At 50.3% G+C, this 17353-nt stretch overlaps 1 protein-coding gene across 22 annotated transcripts in view; it reads right to left on the bottom strand.

The window, feature by feature from the left end:
- Window positions 1-440: 440 nt before the first annotated feature.
- The window catches only part of dlg1b (discs large MAGUK scaffold protein 1b), a 92217-nt gene continuing 75304 nt past the window's right edge, over window positions 441-17353 (bottom strand). For 7 of the 22 annotated variants that reach the window (XM_076745460.1, XM_076745463.1, XM_076745467.1 and 4 more), the window contains 17 exons: window positions 16773-16942; window positions 16334-16470; window positions 15583-15727; window positions 13270-13399; window positions 12281-12437; window positions 11757-11859; window positions 11152-11266; window positions 10822-10998; window positions 10497-10563; window positions 7877-7910; window positions 6299-6340; window positions 5305-5355; window positions 5083-5184; window positions 4802-4974; window positions 4603-4712; window positions 3355-3446; window positions 441-2319 (listed from right to left, as the gene is read on the bottom strand). In XM_076745460.1, coding sequence (XP_076601575.1) covers window positions 2213-2319; window positions 3355-3446; window positions 4603-4712; window positions 4802-4974; window positions 5083-5184; window positions 5305-5355; window positions 6299-6340; window positions 7877-7910; window positions 10497-10563; window positions 10822-10998; window positions 11152-11266; window positions 11757-11859; window positions 12281-12437; window positions 13270-13399; window positions 15583-15727; window positions 16334-16470; window positions 16773-16942 — 1912 coding nt within the window. In that variant the 3' untranslated portion in view covers window positions 441-2212. Of the gene's footprint in view, window positions 2320-3354; window positions 3447-4602; window positions 4713-4801; window positions 4975-5082; window positions 5185-5304; window positions 5356-6298; window positions 6341-7876; window positions 7911-8247; window positions 8348-10496; window positions 10564-10821; window positions 10999-11151; window positions 11267-11756; window positions 11860-12280; window positions 12438-13269; window positions 13400-15582; window positions 15728-16333; window positions 16471-16772; window positions 16943-17353 lie in introns of all 22 variants that reach the window. The other 15 variants (XM_076745478.1, XM_076745459.1, XM_076745457.1 and 12 more) reach the window with 3 other exon arrangements.

Here is a 17353-nt window from a genome sequence, read left to right as displayed (position 1 = left end):
TAATCTACTTCTCTCACTCTGCTGGTCGCTTTACTTTTGGCTAACTCGTCCCTCTGTTGTACGAAGTCACGTCTTCGGCCCGCCCTTTCACCTCTCTGATTGGCCGAATGTTTGGTAACGTCCCACGAAATTAACGGGACATCATGACAGACAACCTTACTGTTAGATTGTGAGCTGACCTCGTTTCTCCTGAGTTCACTGCAAACAAACTGTCAATTTCAACAAACTTTATCAACAGTGACAAAGATTGATTCATCCGCTCATCGCGTTTTTAATTCACTCTGACCTGTAAGACATTTAACTGAGATGATTTTTAAAGAAAGTCAGGGATCATTTCATCAGCTGATTGACTGACGGGCCCTAAAACTGATGTGAGGTCAGAGGCTCAAACATCTGTAAACAGCAGCAGCAGAAGAAGAAGAGAGCACGGCACCACTTCCTGTTTTCTTGTTAAGATTTTATTATGCTTAAAAAAGAAAATTAAAAGACAGAGGAGGTGGTGATCAAAGAAAAAGAAAAATATATATTCATATTCAAATATCTTTATACTTTTCTATTCATATATGATTAACAATGCAAAGAAAATAATTCCCGTAGTAGTAGTGCTTAAGTAAAGTTCAATATAGACTTTTATTATAACAAAATAGGCAGTTTACCGAGGGTTAAATATCTGTCAAAATCTCATTGTACAATAATCGTCTGCGTGTTGGGACACACCTGCGGACACCTGGAGGCGGCAGCTCGTCTCCGGGACCGCGACTCACATCACGTGATCGACATCTTTTCACGGTAAGACACTGACGGACGTCTGACGGGGTTCGAACTCGCGTCGTAGAGGGCGCCGCTCACGAGCACGTGACCCCGAACGCACCGCGGCCAATCGTGTCATCAGGTCAGAACGTTTGACAGCAGCTGATTTCACCAAAGAAGAAGAGAGACTGACGCAGAGTTCAAAGGTCAGAGTCACGTTCATCACGTGCTTTTCTCAAACTTTGCTCTGAATTAACGAAGCTTCTTCTCTGTTTGTTTGTTTACACATCAGAGAGTCACGAGAATATTTGACCAGAAATTCACCATTTTTTTTAAATTGTTCTTTTCTTGAAATGCTGATAATCTCCTCATGATTACGGTTCCTTGTTTGGGTGTATTTGGGAGTTTTCCTGGTTTTCTCGTGTCTCATCAGGGTTTCCAGGTTTTCTTTGGTGAATTCAGAACAAACTTCAGACTGAAATCTTCTCCTCCCTCCTTCTCTTCACGTCTTTGAAAGAAAATTACATTTTTAACTCCTTTAAAGACTCAAACGACTTGAAAATAATTTTTTTTGCAGCGTTGGTAGAATAATCAATGCCGCGACCTTTGACCTCATCAAACAAAGGTCGAGCTAAATATCTAAAATGCAAAATGTTCAGCCATAAAATCATAATTCATTAACAACACAAGAGTTTTAGAAAGTGAACTGAAGCCAACAAGCGCATCTTGTTGCACCTTTAAAAACGTTTGCTGTTAATCACTTCAGTGTGAAGCTCCACAGCGCCCCCTAGCAGCAGAGCAGGAACCCTGCAGAGCATCCTGACGAGCGGACGTTAAAAACCGAGTCGACTCGAGCCTTAAAAAAGAAGAACGGATGACGTGAGTGCAGAACAGAAGAAGAAAAGCTGTGACATCAGACGCTGAGGTGAAGGGGCTGATGGGAAATAAACGGGGTATTAAATGACATGCTGTTAAAGCTCAAACGTGCAAAGTTTTGCTTTTTGTGTCTACGCCTTCCTCCGGACCGACAGACGCTGCCTGAGACTGAAACTCCGCCCATCATCCACGTTTACCTTACAAGACAAAAAAAAGGAAAAACAAACCCACAAACAAAACAAAGATAAATCTGCTTCGTACGTTTCTTCTCGTCTCCTCCTCCTCCTCGTTAGTTCTCCTCCCTTAAACATTAAGGAGCTGTACCGCATTGAGTGTGATGTCATCATACTTCCTGTGTGCTTTTCTCTGCTGGTCAGGAAACCCGACAATGGAGTCTTATTCACGCCAAGATAGAAAATAAAACGACTCTCTGGTCAGCCGGCGCGTCCGGTCGTTGATCGGGGGGGTGGGAGCTGGAGGGGGAGGAGGGGGAGGGGGAGGCCGCCGTCAGCAGGTCGACTCTTCTTTTCAAAATAAAACAAAGTGAATCTAACGAGGAGCGATGGAGCGGACGCGGCTCTGATCCTCATAACTTCTCCTTGGACTGAACCCAGATGAACGGACCCGACTGCTCCTCGATGATCTGCTTCACCTGCTCGTAGATCTCCTCCAGAGTGTCGCCCTGAACGATGGCTGAAAGAGAAACACCTCCGGGTTAGAAACTCAGACAGCGAGGACTTTCCCTCTGATGGTCGAGGCTCACGTTCAGGCTCAGACCAGCGCTGATGCTAACCGCTAACAGCTGTGTGATGGATCTTCCTCCTCTGAGCTCACTGTTGCTCCTCATCAGCATGAACACACACACACACACACACACACACACACACACACACACACACACACACACACACACACACACACACACACTACAGCACCACATGGGGATTCATCTGCCGCTGAAAATAGTCCCAACAGAAGCTCCTACAGAAGCACATTGCATTCACTGGATAAAACAATAATTAGACACCTTTTGTCATCATTACGAGATCCTGATCTTGTAATTACGATAAGGAAAGGTGCCACATCGGCCACAGCTTCACTCAGAACCACTAACCGTACGTCAGACTGGGCTTTCCGCCTGAACGATCCAAATCCTAACGACTTGAGATGCCTGCGCAGTGCTGACATACTAACATTAACACCATCCTCATCTTTAAGAAACATCAGTATTTCCCAGTGTCTCAAACCGAGAAGATAGTAAAAGCAGATTAGCTGCGATAGCGCCCTCATTGCCAATGAGAGAGGATTTACAGATGTTTCCTTTTTCTTTATCTTTTCTGGTAATTACGAGATAAGGTGTCTAATTATTTTTTTATCCAGTCAATGCAATGCGCTTCCGTAAAAACCACAGTGAGGTGTTTCAAAGATTTCCGTCTTCAGCAGGAAGTGATGGGCCACAGACAGGAAGTGAGGCGGAACTGAGAGACGGACGAACGCTGTTGGTTGGAGTCTGAAGGTGAGATCTGATGCCAGTAAGAATAAGACAGAATAAGAGCAGACTGGTCCTTTAACATGAGCCACTTCAGGGAACGTTCTGTGTTCCTGTAGAGGAACATCGAGAACCACTTCCTTCCTTTGTTCCTCATTTCACTGACGCTGAACAGAACCGTCTGTTCCTTTAAGGTCAGTTTAAGTGCTAACTGCTACCTGCAGGGGGCGCCGGCTCACCTGTGAAATGCTCGGTGAACTCCTGCTCCAGCTTGGTGGCTCTGTCAAAGGTTTTCCTGCCCTGCTCCTCCGTCAGACGCTTGTTCATCTCCCTGCAGGACCAGAGACCACATCCAGATCACAAGACCACATCCAGAACACACAGAGACCACATCCAGATCACACAGAGACCACATCCAGATCACAAGACCACATCCAGATCACACAGAGACCACATCCAGATCACAAGACCACATCCAGATCACACAGAGACCACATCCAAACTACACAGAGACCACATCCAGATCACACAGAAACCACATCCAGAACACACAGAGACCACATCCAAACCACACAGAGACCACATCCAGACCACACAGAGACCACATCCAGATCACAAGACCACATCCAGATCACAAGACCACATCCAGATCACACAGAGACCACATCCAGACCACACAGAGACCACATCCAGATCACACAGAGACCACATCCAGATCACACAGAGACCACATCCAGATCACAAGACCACATCCAGATCACACAGAGACCACATCCAGATCACAAGACCACATCCAGATCACACAGAGACCACATCCAAACCACACAGAGACCACATCCAGATCACACAGAGACCACATCCAGAACACAAGACCACATCCAGATCACAAGACCACATCCAGATCACAAGACCACATCCAGATCACACAGAGACCACATCCAAACCACACAGAGACCACATCCAGAACACACAGAGACCACATCCAGATCACACAGAGACCACATCCAGAACACACAGAGACCACATAAAGATCACAAGACCACATCCAGATCACACAGAGACCACATCCAAACCACACAGAGACCACATCCAGATCACAAGACCACATCCAGATCACAAGACCACATCCAGACCACACAGAGACCACATCCAGAACACACAGAGACCACATCCAGATCACACAGAGACCACATCCAGATCACACAGAGACCACATCCAGATCACAAGACCACATCCAGATCAAACAGAGACCACATCCAGATCACAAGACCACATCCAGATCACACAGAGACCACATCCAGATCACACAGAGACCACATCCAGATCACAGAGACCACATCCAGACCACATCCAGACCACATCCAGACCCCGCTCAGACCACATCAGTTTACTGGTCTCTGTTCGCTGTCAGCGGCCGTGTTTGGTGTCTCGGGTGTGAACCGACCACCTGCTGGTTTTTACAGTCCAGATGACGTTTGTTGACTCACATGATGTTTTCCACAGATTTGGGTTTGATGAAGATGGCGATGGGATGGAGCTGAGCCAGCTGGAGTCTCTTGATGGCGTTCCCTGACACATCCAGGATACAATGTTTACCCTGAAAACAACAGAAGAAGAAGAGGAAGGACATGTTGATCTGATGTCTGGTGGTTCAAACGAATCGGGGCAGCGAACAGGTGTCGGTACCTTCTCGGCCACCTCTCGGACCGACTGCACGCTGGTTCCGTACAGGTGGTTGTTGTACTGTCCCGCCTCGATGAACCTGTGGTCCTGGATGTCCTTCTCCATCTGCTCTCTGGACACCACAAAGTGATAATCTCTGCCGTCCACCTCGTAGTCTCGCTTTGGCCGGGTCGTATCTGAGAGAGGAGGAGGAGGAAAACTCTAAATCCTGTTTTAAATCATGTGATATGCAACCCAACATGTCCTCATTACTGCAAATGGAGACCGTGTCTGCGTGGACTTACGGGGGACGCAGGATCCAAATTTGTCGGGGAACTCTGAGATCAGGTCGTCGTTGATCCGATCCTTCATGGGGCCGAGGATGATGACGGGACGGGTGTAGTTTACTGTCACAGAGGATGGAAACAGGAAGTGATCAGACTGAACTCTCATTCAAACATCTGCACAGAAACCTGAGAAAAGACGCGAGTTTCCCGTCTGAGAGACGAGCGGACAGAAGGTCTCACCTTCCTGCTGAACGACGGGCTCATACGACAGGACGTACTCCTCCTGTCCACCTGCAAACACACAGCGCACGTCAGACAGCAGAAGAAGAAGTTCACAGAGTTCAAGTGCAGGAGTCAGAGCAGGGATGAAGGCTGAGAGGGGGACAGATGACGTGATGGGAGGACGAGGACGAGACGAGGACGAGACGAGGTCTATCACAGATTACAGGTCTGCGGCTGCAGCGACGGACTGCGCTGATTTCTGCACGACTCGTTTTGTCATCCTCGGACTTGAAACCTGGTTCCTTTGATCAGGATCAGAGATTTCACAGCTGACTGTGATTGGCCGAAAATACAGGTGTGTCAAGGGAATGAGGACAAACGAGACGAGGCTCAACCTCAGCAGGTAAGTCTGGAGGTTAAAGAGCAGCAACAGAACCAGATGGATCGGAGACAGACGCTGCTAACAGAGACCAGCTCCATTCACCTGTCCCATATCTGAAGACATGCACAGCAGCTGTGTGACGCTCATTCTCCATTAAACCACCACAGAAGAAGACGTCATTAAAGATCTCATGACATCACTCGGTCTGTTTCTGCGCTCAGACCGAAAGGTGGACGGAGACACACCTGGACACCTGCAGAGACAGCCTCGCCGAGCAGGAAGTGAGTCTGAGCACAAATCAGCTGACTCGTGAACCCTAACAGTCAACACACACACACACACACACACACACACACACACACACACACACACACACACACATCCATGCAGCAGTCAGCAGCTTGAATACAAACAGCCTGGTCAGACGTTCATGCCGTCAGGCGGCGTTCAAGGACATTAGCAGGGAGGGAAAACGCGCGTGTGAGGTCATGCTGTTATTAGCCAATCAGCAGCGTGTACTGGTCAGTGAAGGGGGGTTAGCGGGTTCAGCTGGAGGTCAGACTGATGGTTAGTGTTTCCTGTCAATCATCGAGTGAAGCAGGCAGCGTCGACGGCAGAGGTCACACTTACGGTAGCTACTTTCACTATCGCTGGCGTTAGAGGTCACATGTTCTGGAATCACAACAAAACACAGGGTCAGCTGGGAGCGTCGCTCTCCCACAATGCTTTGCCCAGAGCCACGAAATAAAACAGGACTCCAGGTGTTCAAGTCCGACAGCAGCAGAGAAATCAGTCACACAAATGTTCTCATCTTCAAGTCAAACAGCAAACAATAAATCCAAACTTTCCAAACTGTTCCAGGACCTCAAACCTAACATTTAATGACTGTCCACTTGTGTCCACCAGCACACGTCTTACTGTGTGTGCCTGGAAACATGGCCGCCATCACACCTGTGACATCACAGTCTGCAGAGTTCAGCGTCACACAAAGTTCATCTGCAGCAGCATCAAACGTCAAGTGTGTGTGTTTAAATAAAGTTTTCTTGGGTCTGCGTGTCTGAGCTGTTCGACTCACGCGTGAGGAGGAGAGAGCAAACGATGGATGTGCAGCTTTAACAAATGATTCGGCCTGAAAATCAATGCACGAAGAAGAGTTTTTCACTTCTGACGACCCTGAAACTCAAAAAATGGAATTCATCATCAGTAAAGCTCACTCATCGACCCCTGATCAGACGCCCGTCACTTAAAGTTCAGTTACAGGAACTCAAAACGCCTCCTTTCTCCTGAAAACCTCCATGAAGCTCCAGGCGGGAGGAGGCGTGATGGTGCAGCTGAGCGGTGACGCTGTGAGCTGTGACAGGTGGAGGTCTGAAAACTGATCAATGTGTGAAGAGATGGAGCTCCGGCCTGGAGGATCCTCGACAGCCGGTGGTGAGGAAGAAGAGGAGGAGGAGGAGGAGGAGGAGGAGGAGGAGGAGGGGGAGGGGGAGGGGGAGGAGGGGGGGGGAAAGAATACATGTCCACCAGGAACCAACTTCAGCTTCTTCAGTTTAAAGTTATTTGACTTCTCAGTGAAGTGATAGTGTGTGAGGAGCGTTTGGTCTGTGGGGGTCTCTACATGGACTCCAGCTTTGGGGGGTCTCTACATGGACTCCAGCTTTGGGGGGTCTCTACATGGACTCCAGCTTTGGGGGGTCTCTACATGGACTCCAGCTTTGGGGGGTCCAGTAAGAACCACAGCAGTATTTAAAGCTGAAAGCTGAGAACTTCAGATTTTGTTGGGATTTATTTGTCCGACAGGGAACCAGGACGGATGAAAACCTGAAAAACTAAAAACTACGAGTCGTCCTTCAAAACAAAGAGTTTAAAAACTGGATTTTAAAGACGTTTATTTTTATTGTTGTTGTTGTTTATTCCTGTAACATAAACTGAGACCTTTAAACTTTCACTCTCTTTGTCTCTGGTCAGAGTACAAGGACACAGGACGCTGTCTCCTGTCTCTGGTCTCCACTGACACGATGTCTTTCACTGTGAAAGACATCGTGGACATCCTCACCAAAGAGGACGAGGACACATTGAAACAATAAGACGTCCAGCGTTTCATTTCTTTTGGACAGCCTGTTGGCTGAAGACGGATCCTGGTGGACACCAGGAGGCTGCTGGGAGTTTGTCTGGGGACAGTGGGGACAGTGGGGGGGGGACACTTACTGTGGCCTTTGGACAGCATGTCGTCACTGTTGTCCTGAGGTCAGCGGAGCCGAGCGAACAACGAGGAGAAAACAACCACAGGAAACACAAAGTTACTGCGTTACAGCGACAGACAGAGAGAGCGGAGCGGACGCCGCCGGCCGGCCGGGCAACAGGGCGGCCATTTTGGCTCCAAAGCGGAGAGGGGGGCGTTGGCGGATTGTTTTTGATCAGCTCGGTCGAGGTGCTGCATCATTTCGGCCAGGCCCTGTTGCACGACAACCAGCGCGTTCGCAGCGCGCCGCCGCCAGCTGACCTCTCTTCCTGTCGCCGACCAATCGTCTGTGACACAGACCGCCCCCCCCCGCCTCCCCCGCCGCGCTGGTACTTACGGTCGACGTCGCTGGTCTCCTGCTCGCTCGCCTCTTTGCTCTTGTAGAACGGAAACTTTCGGGAAAAGAGGTTCTTTTTACGCTTGTCATTGAGAGACTGCTGAGGAGGAAGAGGAGGAGGAGGAAGAGGAGGAGGAGGGTGATGGAATAAAAAAAGAGGAGGAAGAGGGGGAGATGGGGGAGTCTGATGTCGGTTTGGACAGAATGAGATGCTTCTTGTCTGAGTCTGTGGCTAACGGCTAACGGCTAACAGGCACATCAAATCAAAGCTGAAACAAACAGTCACACTGAACATGCAGAAACCAAAGAGGTGAAGAAGGTCAGAAGAAGCTCAGAGGATGACGAACAAAACCCGCCCTCATCTCCACCGACCGGAAAAACTACAGCAGCGACGGCTGAGGAGTCGTGTTGATGTGTCCAGCTTCAGCATCACGCTGGTCCTCAGCGGAGGTTCATCGTTCAGCTCTGGTCAGTGGCTGAGAGCAGAGCTCGAAGGTTCAACCTTCACTTTAACTGCACCTGTGCTGAACCACTGTGGACTACGACTACGTCCTCTGAACTCAGCTGGCCTTCGTGTGGAGCATTTCACTCAAAAGGTCAAAACCAGTTTAAAAAAGGAGGAGACCAGTGAGGGAGCGTTTACTGCCCACTGAAACCAGTTCAAACCACAGAATCATCTCTCTGAATGAGCCTTCAGGTTTCAGTTTCACACAGTGACAGTGAAGGCAGCAGGTGTCAGACAGAAGCAGGAGGAGGAGGAGGAGGAGGAGGAGGAGGAGGTGAACATGCAGACAACATGCAGAGACAGAGTGAGAGGAGACGCTTGGCTGATCTCACATCAGCTGCTGGAACGAGCTCCATGTTTAAGAGAAGCAGTAAACCAAAGCTAACACACCTCAGCACACGTCAGTCAGACAGAGCAGGTCAGGGGTCAAAGGTCAGACTGTAAGTGTCAGCAGGGTTGAGTGAAAATGACGAAGATGAAGTCAGTTTGTCTGAAGTCTGCAGAACCGACCAATCAGCAAAGGTTCTGTCACCACTCTGCAGCGCTCATCAGCAGGAGGCGGGACTAATGACATCATCAGATCACATGCTGCACGTCAGTGTTATCCAGCAGGAGAGGGTGAGACAGGTGAGTGGTGAGGAGGAGGAGGAGGAGGAGGAGGAGGAGGAGGAAGGTTTGTGTGAGCAGCAGACAGTCAGACATCAATGTCAAGCGTTTCTCTCTGTATGAGGAGCGAGGGGGCATCGGGGGGGTCATGCATGTTTGTCCCCCCATCAGTCTGGTGTGTTAGAGGGCGGGGCGGCGGGCGGCGCTGGGCGAGGCGTTCTGGCAACGCGTGTTAAAGCGACACGGTTGAAAGGTGCTGGGGAGGCGCTGCTGCGGTTCAGCTGCTGAGACGTGTGAGCGTCTCGAAGATCATCAACAACAACAACAACAACAACAACAACAACATGCTGTTAAGAGACGAGCTGCTTTCAGACATTAGTCACACTCGTTAGTCGGTGGATTCGTCTCATTTCTAACTCTGAAGAGAAACTCTGAGCTGAAAAGACTAAAGTCATGCAGAGCTAATTCAGTCCGAAGCTTCACAGATAAAAACAGGAAGTGAGCTCAGAGACTTCAGATGACTTCCTGGAAAACCTCAGGACGCTGCTGCCGGCGTACAGGGACGACTCCTGCTTATTCCTTTCACTGAAGTAACGAACCACGTTAGCTTAGCATTAGCTTCGGTGTTCGGCGTCTCCACGTCAGTGCTCAGACAGACGACAGCGGAGGAAAGAACGTTTCTTTGTGTGACTCGTCCTTCGTCCTTCAGCGGCAGAGCAGGCTTCAGGTGCGACAGGTGGAGCTGAAAACACCTGAAGGCTTCACGGAGCGGGGGCGCCGCCATCGGTACGTCACGCAGAACACGAACATCACGCAGAGAAAAAGCAACATCGATTAGTTTTGGAACAAGGTCAATTTTCGTGAGCTTTCACGCCGCGAGCAAAGGACTCAACCAATCAGACGTCAGGTCATAACTCATTACAGCAGAGAGTCGACCTCCGTCGCTACAGGCGAGGATTCTGTGCGTTGGCTTCGTCTGTTGGTCGCTGGTGTTAAAGGCCTCGGCTGAGGCAGAAGCTGCTTCAGTGAAAGGAATAAGCCAAGCTGTGACTAATTCACCCAAAGCATCATGGGACTCTGATAGCGTGGACTCCGTCCCACGTGACGCTGCCGCAGTGGAGCAGGATGAAACACTCACCCCTCGGTCTCGAGACTTGGCGTTAAACTTCACCGTCTTTAATCTCGCTCGCTCCTTCTTCTCCACCCTGCAGCAAAGAGGACAAAAGGTCAAAGGTTAGCAGAGGGCGTGTCTTAGCGACGATGACAGACAGCTCATCAGACGGACTCTGGATCGTGATCACCGGCTGTGACAGACCGATGACTGAAGAGGGTCGACCTGCCGGACTCTGTCGACCCTGCAGGGACCCGGACTGAAGGTCATCTAGAATCAATGACGACATCAGCACCACTGTGTGTGTGTGTGTGTGTGTGTGTGTGTGTGTGTGTGTGTGGGCGGGGCTGACCTTCTCTTGCTGGGGATCACCCCCACCTCCTCCACCTCCCCCTGGGACGTCAGCTGTCTGGCCTGCCACCACTCGTCGTCGGAGGCGTTCACCACGTGGAGGATGTCTCCAAACTTGAAGTTGAGTCCCTGACTGGGCAGCCCGGAGTCTCTGGTCTTATCGTAGTCGAACAGAGCTCTGAGGACAAAGACGGTCCATCAGTCCAAGAACAGAGAGGATAGAATGAACATTTTTAAATCCAAAGAGATCAAAGACTCGAGCGCTGCAGGCGGCTGAAGCAGCGTCTCTGCTGTGGCCTTCAAACAGCAGCCTCTCAGCTGAGGTGCTTACCTGACGTATAGCGACCTCTTCTGACTCGTCCGCAAAGATCCAGACCCAGAACTGATGCTGCTGTTCATCATCTGCTCTCTCAGGTCGTGGATCTTGGCCTCGAAGCGGCTGTACTCTGCACAGGAAGAGGACATTCACCTTCAGTCTTCAGTGACGTTTTGGGTCATTTTTTCATTTCCTGGAAAGTTAAAGTCTGAGACAGAACACGTCTCCTTCCTGAGCGGGACGACGGCGGTGTGGTCACATGGTCTTTATACTAAACACTGTCTGCGCAGGTGAACGAGGGACCCTCAGGTGTTTGGAAACTGCTCCAAAGGGTCAACCAGTCAGCACACAGCTGACTCAAATGATGTCAATCAGCCTATCAGAAGCTTCTAGAGCACGACCAAGCTCTTTAAAGCCACCGTCAGTGGAGAGCGTGTGAACGTCAGACCTTCTGGATTTATGACAGAATGAATCCAAAGTCAAATAATTTCTCTGTCATGCGCAAAAACGACGTCCTAACGGACATAAAACCTGTTCAACAGATAAAAAGTTACTGTAAATAAAATATTCGTGACTACAGGTCATGTGACGGGTCCTGCAGGTGCGTCCAGGTGTCTCACCCTCTGGTCTGTAGTGGGCGATGATGGTCACCGTCTGCCCGGCGTTCTTCAGGGCGGCGGCGGCCTGTTCGTGGGTGGCGTTCCGGAGGTCCACCCCATTCACCTGAAGGACACAGGTGACAGTGTTAGAGACAGACGTGAGCATGTCTTCAGCTTCATGGCCTGCAGACAGCATCAACATGAGGACAGCAGCCGATCCGCAGGTTTAGCCCAAACGTCCAGCTGTTTGCTCGTGTTTCTGTCCACCGTCTGTCCGTCTGCTCTCGTCTCTGAAACCTCACGGCGCTGTGACTCTCGTCTCTCTGCTGTTGTTTTCGTTAACATTCATTTCCGTCCATGAAAAGTCTCAGATTATATTCTGTATTCATAAGAACGAGCTTTCAACAATCATGAAGCTCTGGATGATCTCAAGTTCTGCCTAAAACGACACATTTCAAAGGTTTGCTTTGATAATCAACCTCATGTCCAGAACGGGTCTAAATGGTCATTGGTCTGAAAGTGTGTGTGTGGGTGTGTGCACGTACAGAGACGAGTCTGTCTCCTTTCCTCAGCTCTCCACAGAGGTCAGCTGGTCCTCCAGCCAGGATGAAGGAGATGAAGATCCCCTCGCCATCCTCCCCGCCCACAATGTTGAAGCCCAGTCCTGTTGCTCCTCTGTGCAGCACCACCTTCCTGGGCTCCCTGTTGGACCACACAGCTGTCAATCATCCCAACGTCACGTGACCTCACACACAGCTGTCAATCATCCCGACGTCACGTGACCTCACACACAGCTGTCAATCATCCCGACGTCACGTGACCTCACACACAGCTGTCAATCATCCCGATGTCACGTGACCTCACACACAGCTGTCAATCATCCCGATGTCACGTGACCTCACACACAGCTGTCAATCATCCCGACGTCACGTGACCTCTCACAGAGGACAGAGATGACGGAAATGTCCCTCCTTTACCGGCTCAGGTGAACTCTGTCCACCCACCTGTGTGTGAGTGTGTGTGTGAGTGTGTGTGACTGTGAGTGTGTGTGTGTGTGTGTGTGACTGTGACTGTGTGTGTGTGTGTGTGTGTGTGTGTGTGTGTGTGTGTGTGTGTATGACTGTGACTGTGTGTGTGTGTGTGTGTGACTGTGTGTGTGTATGACTGTGACTGTGACTGTGTGTGTGTGTGCGTGTGACTGTGTGTGTGTGTGCGTGTGACTGTGTGTGTGTATGACTGTGACTGTGTGTGTGTGTGTGTGTGTGTGTGTGTGTGTGACTGCAGGCCTCCACCAGCAGAGGGCGGAGCAGCGGTGGGTCAGTGGGACACAAGCCTTCAGCTGATGTGATGGAGACTTTGAGGTCGGTGCTGTTAAACTGAGAGTTTTTCAGAGTTCATGTTTGTCTTTTAAAGTCTGATTTGAAAAAGTTTTTCTGACTCTGACTGAAAACTGAATGAACGTGAACGTTTAGAATCAACATGAAATAACATCAGAAACATCTCGTCTCTGTGTGAGTGATGTGTTTGTCCTCACCGGGTGACATCGTCGTCTCCCAGCATGCTCTTCGGGGTCGGGGAGTAGCGTCCTGAGGAGGCCGGCGGGGGGAGGGACTGGCCTAGGAAGTTGGGGGTGCTGATATGGTTCTCCATGTGTTGGGAGTACGCTGAAACAGAAGAGCAGGTTGAACCTGAAGGTCAGACGGCGTCAGAAGAGGAGAAGCAGCGAGCCGCAGGTCTGAACGTCCGCGTTCAACACGCCGGCGCTCACGTCCTCTGAGCAGCAGCGTGCGCTCCAGCCTCTGCTCCTGATCACACACCTGCTCAGACCCTCCTCCACACTCACCTGCTGGGCTCCTGCCATCGCCTCATTGGACGAGGCCGGGAGCCGCTCAGGGGGTCGTAAACTAAACCGGGAGCGAGTAACTCGACCGAGTCTGACCTCAAACTGGGAAACGTAAGTCATGGATCATCGTGTCGATGGAGAGTTTAAACGTACTCACAGATGGATTCAAGGTCTCAGGAAGTGTTTCCTGCTGCTCCAGGACCAAAAACACGACTGTGCTCAGCTCACTGCTGAAGGTACCGGAGCTCAGAGAGGCCAAAAAGGATGCCAGAGGTGTATTTCAGTGGTATCTGCTCATATTCTACATTATATTATAATAAAAACAATGTCGACTGAGGCTTTACCTCTGTCAGACTGTGCACCACAGTCAGCATTAATACTGCAAGACTTTTACTTCTTGGTTCTGCAGTTGAATTATATTTAAACGCTGTTAAAAAGAGGTCAGTGAATGCATCATGTGTCCATAGTCAAAGAGCAGCCGTCTGCCGTGTCCCTGTGTGAACGACAGTTTGACCACGAGGAGACACAAACACGACACTCGCTCTGAAAGCAGAGAGCGTCTGAACGTCCTGACACCTCTGAGGTTCGTGAACGCAGCAGGACGTCAGAACTGATGACAAACTGTCCTTTCACTGATCGATCATCTGATCACTGGTCAGACGGCTCGGCTGGACTCGGCTCCTCTGGTCCTCATCGGTCCAGGGTCGGCGCGTCCTTCGGCACCTCCACGTGGAGGCCCACCGGGGGAGTCGTTGGACGGGTCCAGAGTCCGTGCTCTGAATGTTTGAGAGACGTTCTGTCTCGCCTCGACTTTGAAACGTGTCGTTTGATCAATGCCGCCGGGACGTCCCCACTAGCCCCCGTCTCTGCTGTCCCCCCTGAATTCAACACTAATTCACTGTCACAGGCAGAGAGTCAAGCAGCCCACATCTGAACCAGGACCTGCTGATCCGGTTTGTGTGGCGTCAGAGGACTCCACCGCAGGCTTCATGTCCTCGTTTGGACGGGGACAGGAGGAGATGGAGGACAGAGGGTTTAAACTAGACCACGTGTGTCACATACGTGAGCCGGCGGTCTGAGCGTGGAGTGACATCATCCAGCAACGCAGCGTGTTGGCCAATCAAAGAGAGCACAAATCAACACCTGACAGAATGCAGCGATCAGCCTCTACAGCAGGCATCTCCAAACTATTCAAAGGGCCGTGTGGCTGCAGGTTTTTCCTCCAACCAATCAAGAGCACGGAGTCTGACCAATCAGCTCTCTGAAGACTGAGATCAGCTGATGAAATGAGTCCAGTCTGGTGTGCTGCTGCTTGGTCGGAAAGAAAACCTTCAGCCACTCGGCCCTCTGTGGAATAGTTTGGACATGCCTGCTCTACAGTCACAGATCTTCCTCAAACTGGATCATGTCTTATGGTCTCAGTGTCTCTGAGGACACGCCACCGCAGACCTCTGCAGCTCTTAAACACAAACAAACCACCACTGACGCCTCGGCCCAGCTTCATTTCACGTTTCCTTGCTCCTCGGCTGATGTGATCTGGTCCGTCCTGGATCCAAAGCGATCCCGGACAGGAAGTGAGTCCTCGTCAGCTGAGCCGCTCGGGTCCCCAGACGCGTTTTAAAGCATTAAATATATTAAAGTGTGCTCTGAGCCTCACTGCGTTTGTTCGGTTCAGCTTCTCAGGAACTTCTAAAAACCATCAGAACTCCTTTCCTTCAGTCCTCCTCAAACTTTCAGGACACTGAACGGCTTTAACGGATTAAGAGTTGCATTAATCTGCATGATAAGGTGATGAAGGTATGAGTGAAACATGAATCCATGCACGAACACATTAAGAACACTTGCTGCTCATGCGTCACATGATCTGTGTCTGTACTCCTACAGCAGAGCTCTGCTTTATGGAAACCAGTGCTCCCAGCAGATCGGCGGCTCTGGTTCGGGTGTTGCTGCTGCGGGAAGGAAAAGTCGTGTTTTTTATGTATTTAATGAAAAACGTTGACTCACAGTTGGTGAGGTCGGGCGGGGCGAAGCTGTCGTTCATGAAGACACTGTTGGGTTTAGCCACTTTCAAGTAGACCACGTCAGGAGTGTTTTTCAAGGCAGTGACGGCGTGTTCGTGGGTCACCTCCTCCAGACAAGCACTGTTCACCTGGACAGACAGGAGACGCGTCACATGATGAGTCAGAGCCCTGCTGTTCACTGTCAGGTCCAGCTATGATAGCTCCAGTACTCACATGCATTACTTCAGGAGAAGTACTGGAAATACTCCACTACCTGTGAAAGTCCTGCATTCAAAACTTTCCTCCAATAAAAGCAGGAAGTTGCATTTGAAGTACAAGTACCTCAACTTTCTAGTAAAGCGCAGTACCTGAGTACATGTACTTAGTTGTGAAGTGTTCTGTTTCAGCGTCTGTGCCTGAAAAACAAACTGCCTCCATCAGACATGTTTCAGCCCGTTAACGGCTGCACTGAGCACACGGAGCTGTTAAAAACACGTCGTCAGTCTGAGACACTGCTCTTCATCTTCATCGGTCTTCATCTTCAGTCTCTGCTGCTTCATGTCAAACATGTTTGAGTCTCATGTTTGAGAAAATAAAAACAGACAGAACTGAACTGAAGACGTCTGATGGAGAATAAAGCGACGCTGCGTCTGAAGACTAAACGTGTTTAAACTGTAAAAAGCAGAATTTGGAAAACATGACAGAATGTGGACAAAAGAGACGGATTCAGAGACGAGTGGACGTCCGGGTCTTACAGCCAGCAGCTTGTCTCCGATCTGCAGCCTCCCGTCTTTGTGTGCAGCTCCTCCTTCGATGATCTTGGTGACGTAGATGCTGTTGTCGCCCGGGATGTGCTGGTTCCCCACTCCGCCCGCTATACTGAAGCCCAGACCTGGAACACAGCACGGACCAGGACCAGAAGGGGGACAGACGGTCAGAGCGCACGCTCACATCTCCAAAGTATCACAGAAACACGCCGCCGCCAATTAAACACCAGCACGAATCAGGACACATAAATGCACAAAAGCATATTTTGGGATGTTTCAGTGGAAACTGAGGCTTTGCTCTCGTCTGAATAACCACGAGGCCCTGATGGATCCTCTAAACCTCCTCAGCCAGCAGAGACCATCCAGCATCACATGGAACCCTCTGAGCGCTGCGCTCCGCCCTCAGGTTTTCAAAGCGCTCCGTTACCTTTGGGTCCTTTCACCAGCTTGATCTCCATCACTTTCTCGGAGACGGGTTTCCTCCTGCGGACGTAGAGCCGCACCAGGGAGCCGGCCTCCTTCAGAGCCTCCACGGCTCGGCTGTGGGTCACGTCGCGAACGTCCACCTCGTTCACTCTCAGGATGACATCGTTGACCCTGAAACACAGAAGCCGCCGGCCGTCAATCATCCCACGTTAAGTTTGGTTAAAGACAAAAAGGACTGACAGCGGTTCAACGAGCAGAGGCAGAGGACACCTGTGGACGGACCTGGAGACAGCGTTTAAAGGACACAGAACTCAGAGTAACTAAAACAGATATGACACGGCGCTCAGTGAGACCAGGAAGTGATGTCATCACTGTGAGGTTGGCAGGTGTGTTAACATCATGGGCGGAGGGAGCTGTGACCTTAGATTTCTGTTTGTGAGCACGTTAAAGAAAAGCGTCCAACACGGGACAGACGTCCACCTGATGTCCCCTCAGAAACAGGACAAATGTTTGAATGTCTTTGAAAATGAAAACGTCCTCATCAAGCTGACTTCTAAAATCTAACTTTATGTCTGCTGTCGT

Source organism: Chaetodon auriga, chromosome 12, assembly GCF_051107435.1.
Source record: "Chaetodon auriga isolate fChaAug3 chromosome 12, fChaAug3.hap1, whole genome shotgun sequence".
In the NCBI taxonomy this organism is placed as follows: domain Eukaryota; kingdom Metazoa; phylum Chordata; class Actinopteri; order Chaetodontiformes; family Chaetodontidae; genus Chaetodon; species Chaetodon auriga.
The sequence above is the reverse complement of the archived record's forward strand: the minus strand, read 5'-3'. Positions and strand labels throughout refer to the sequence as shown.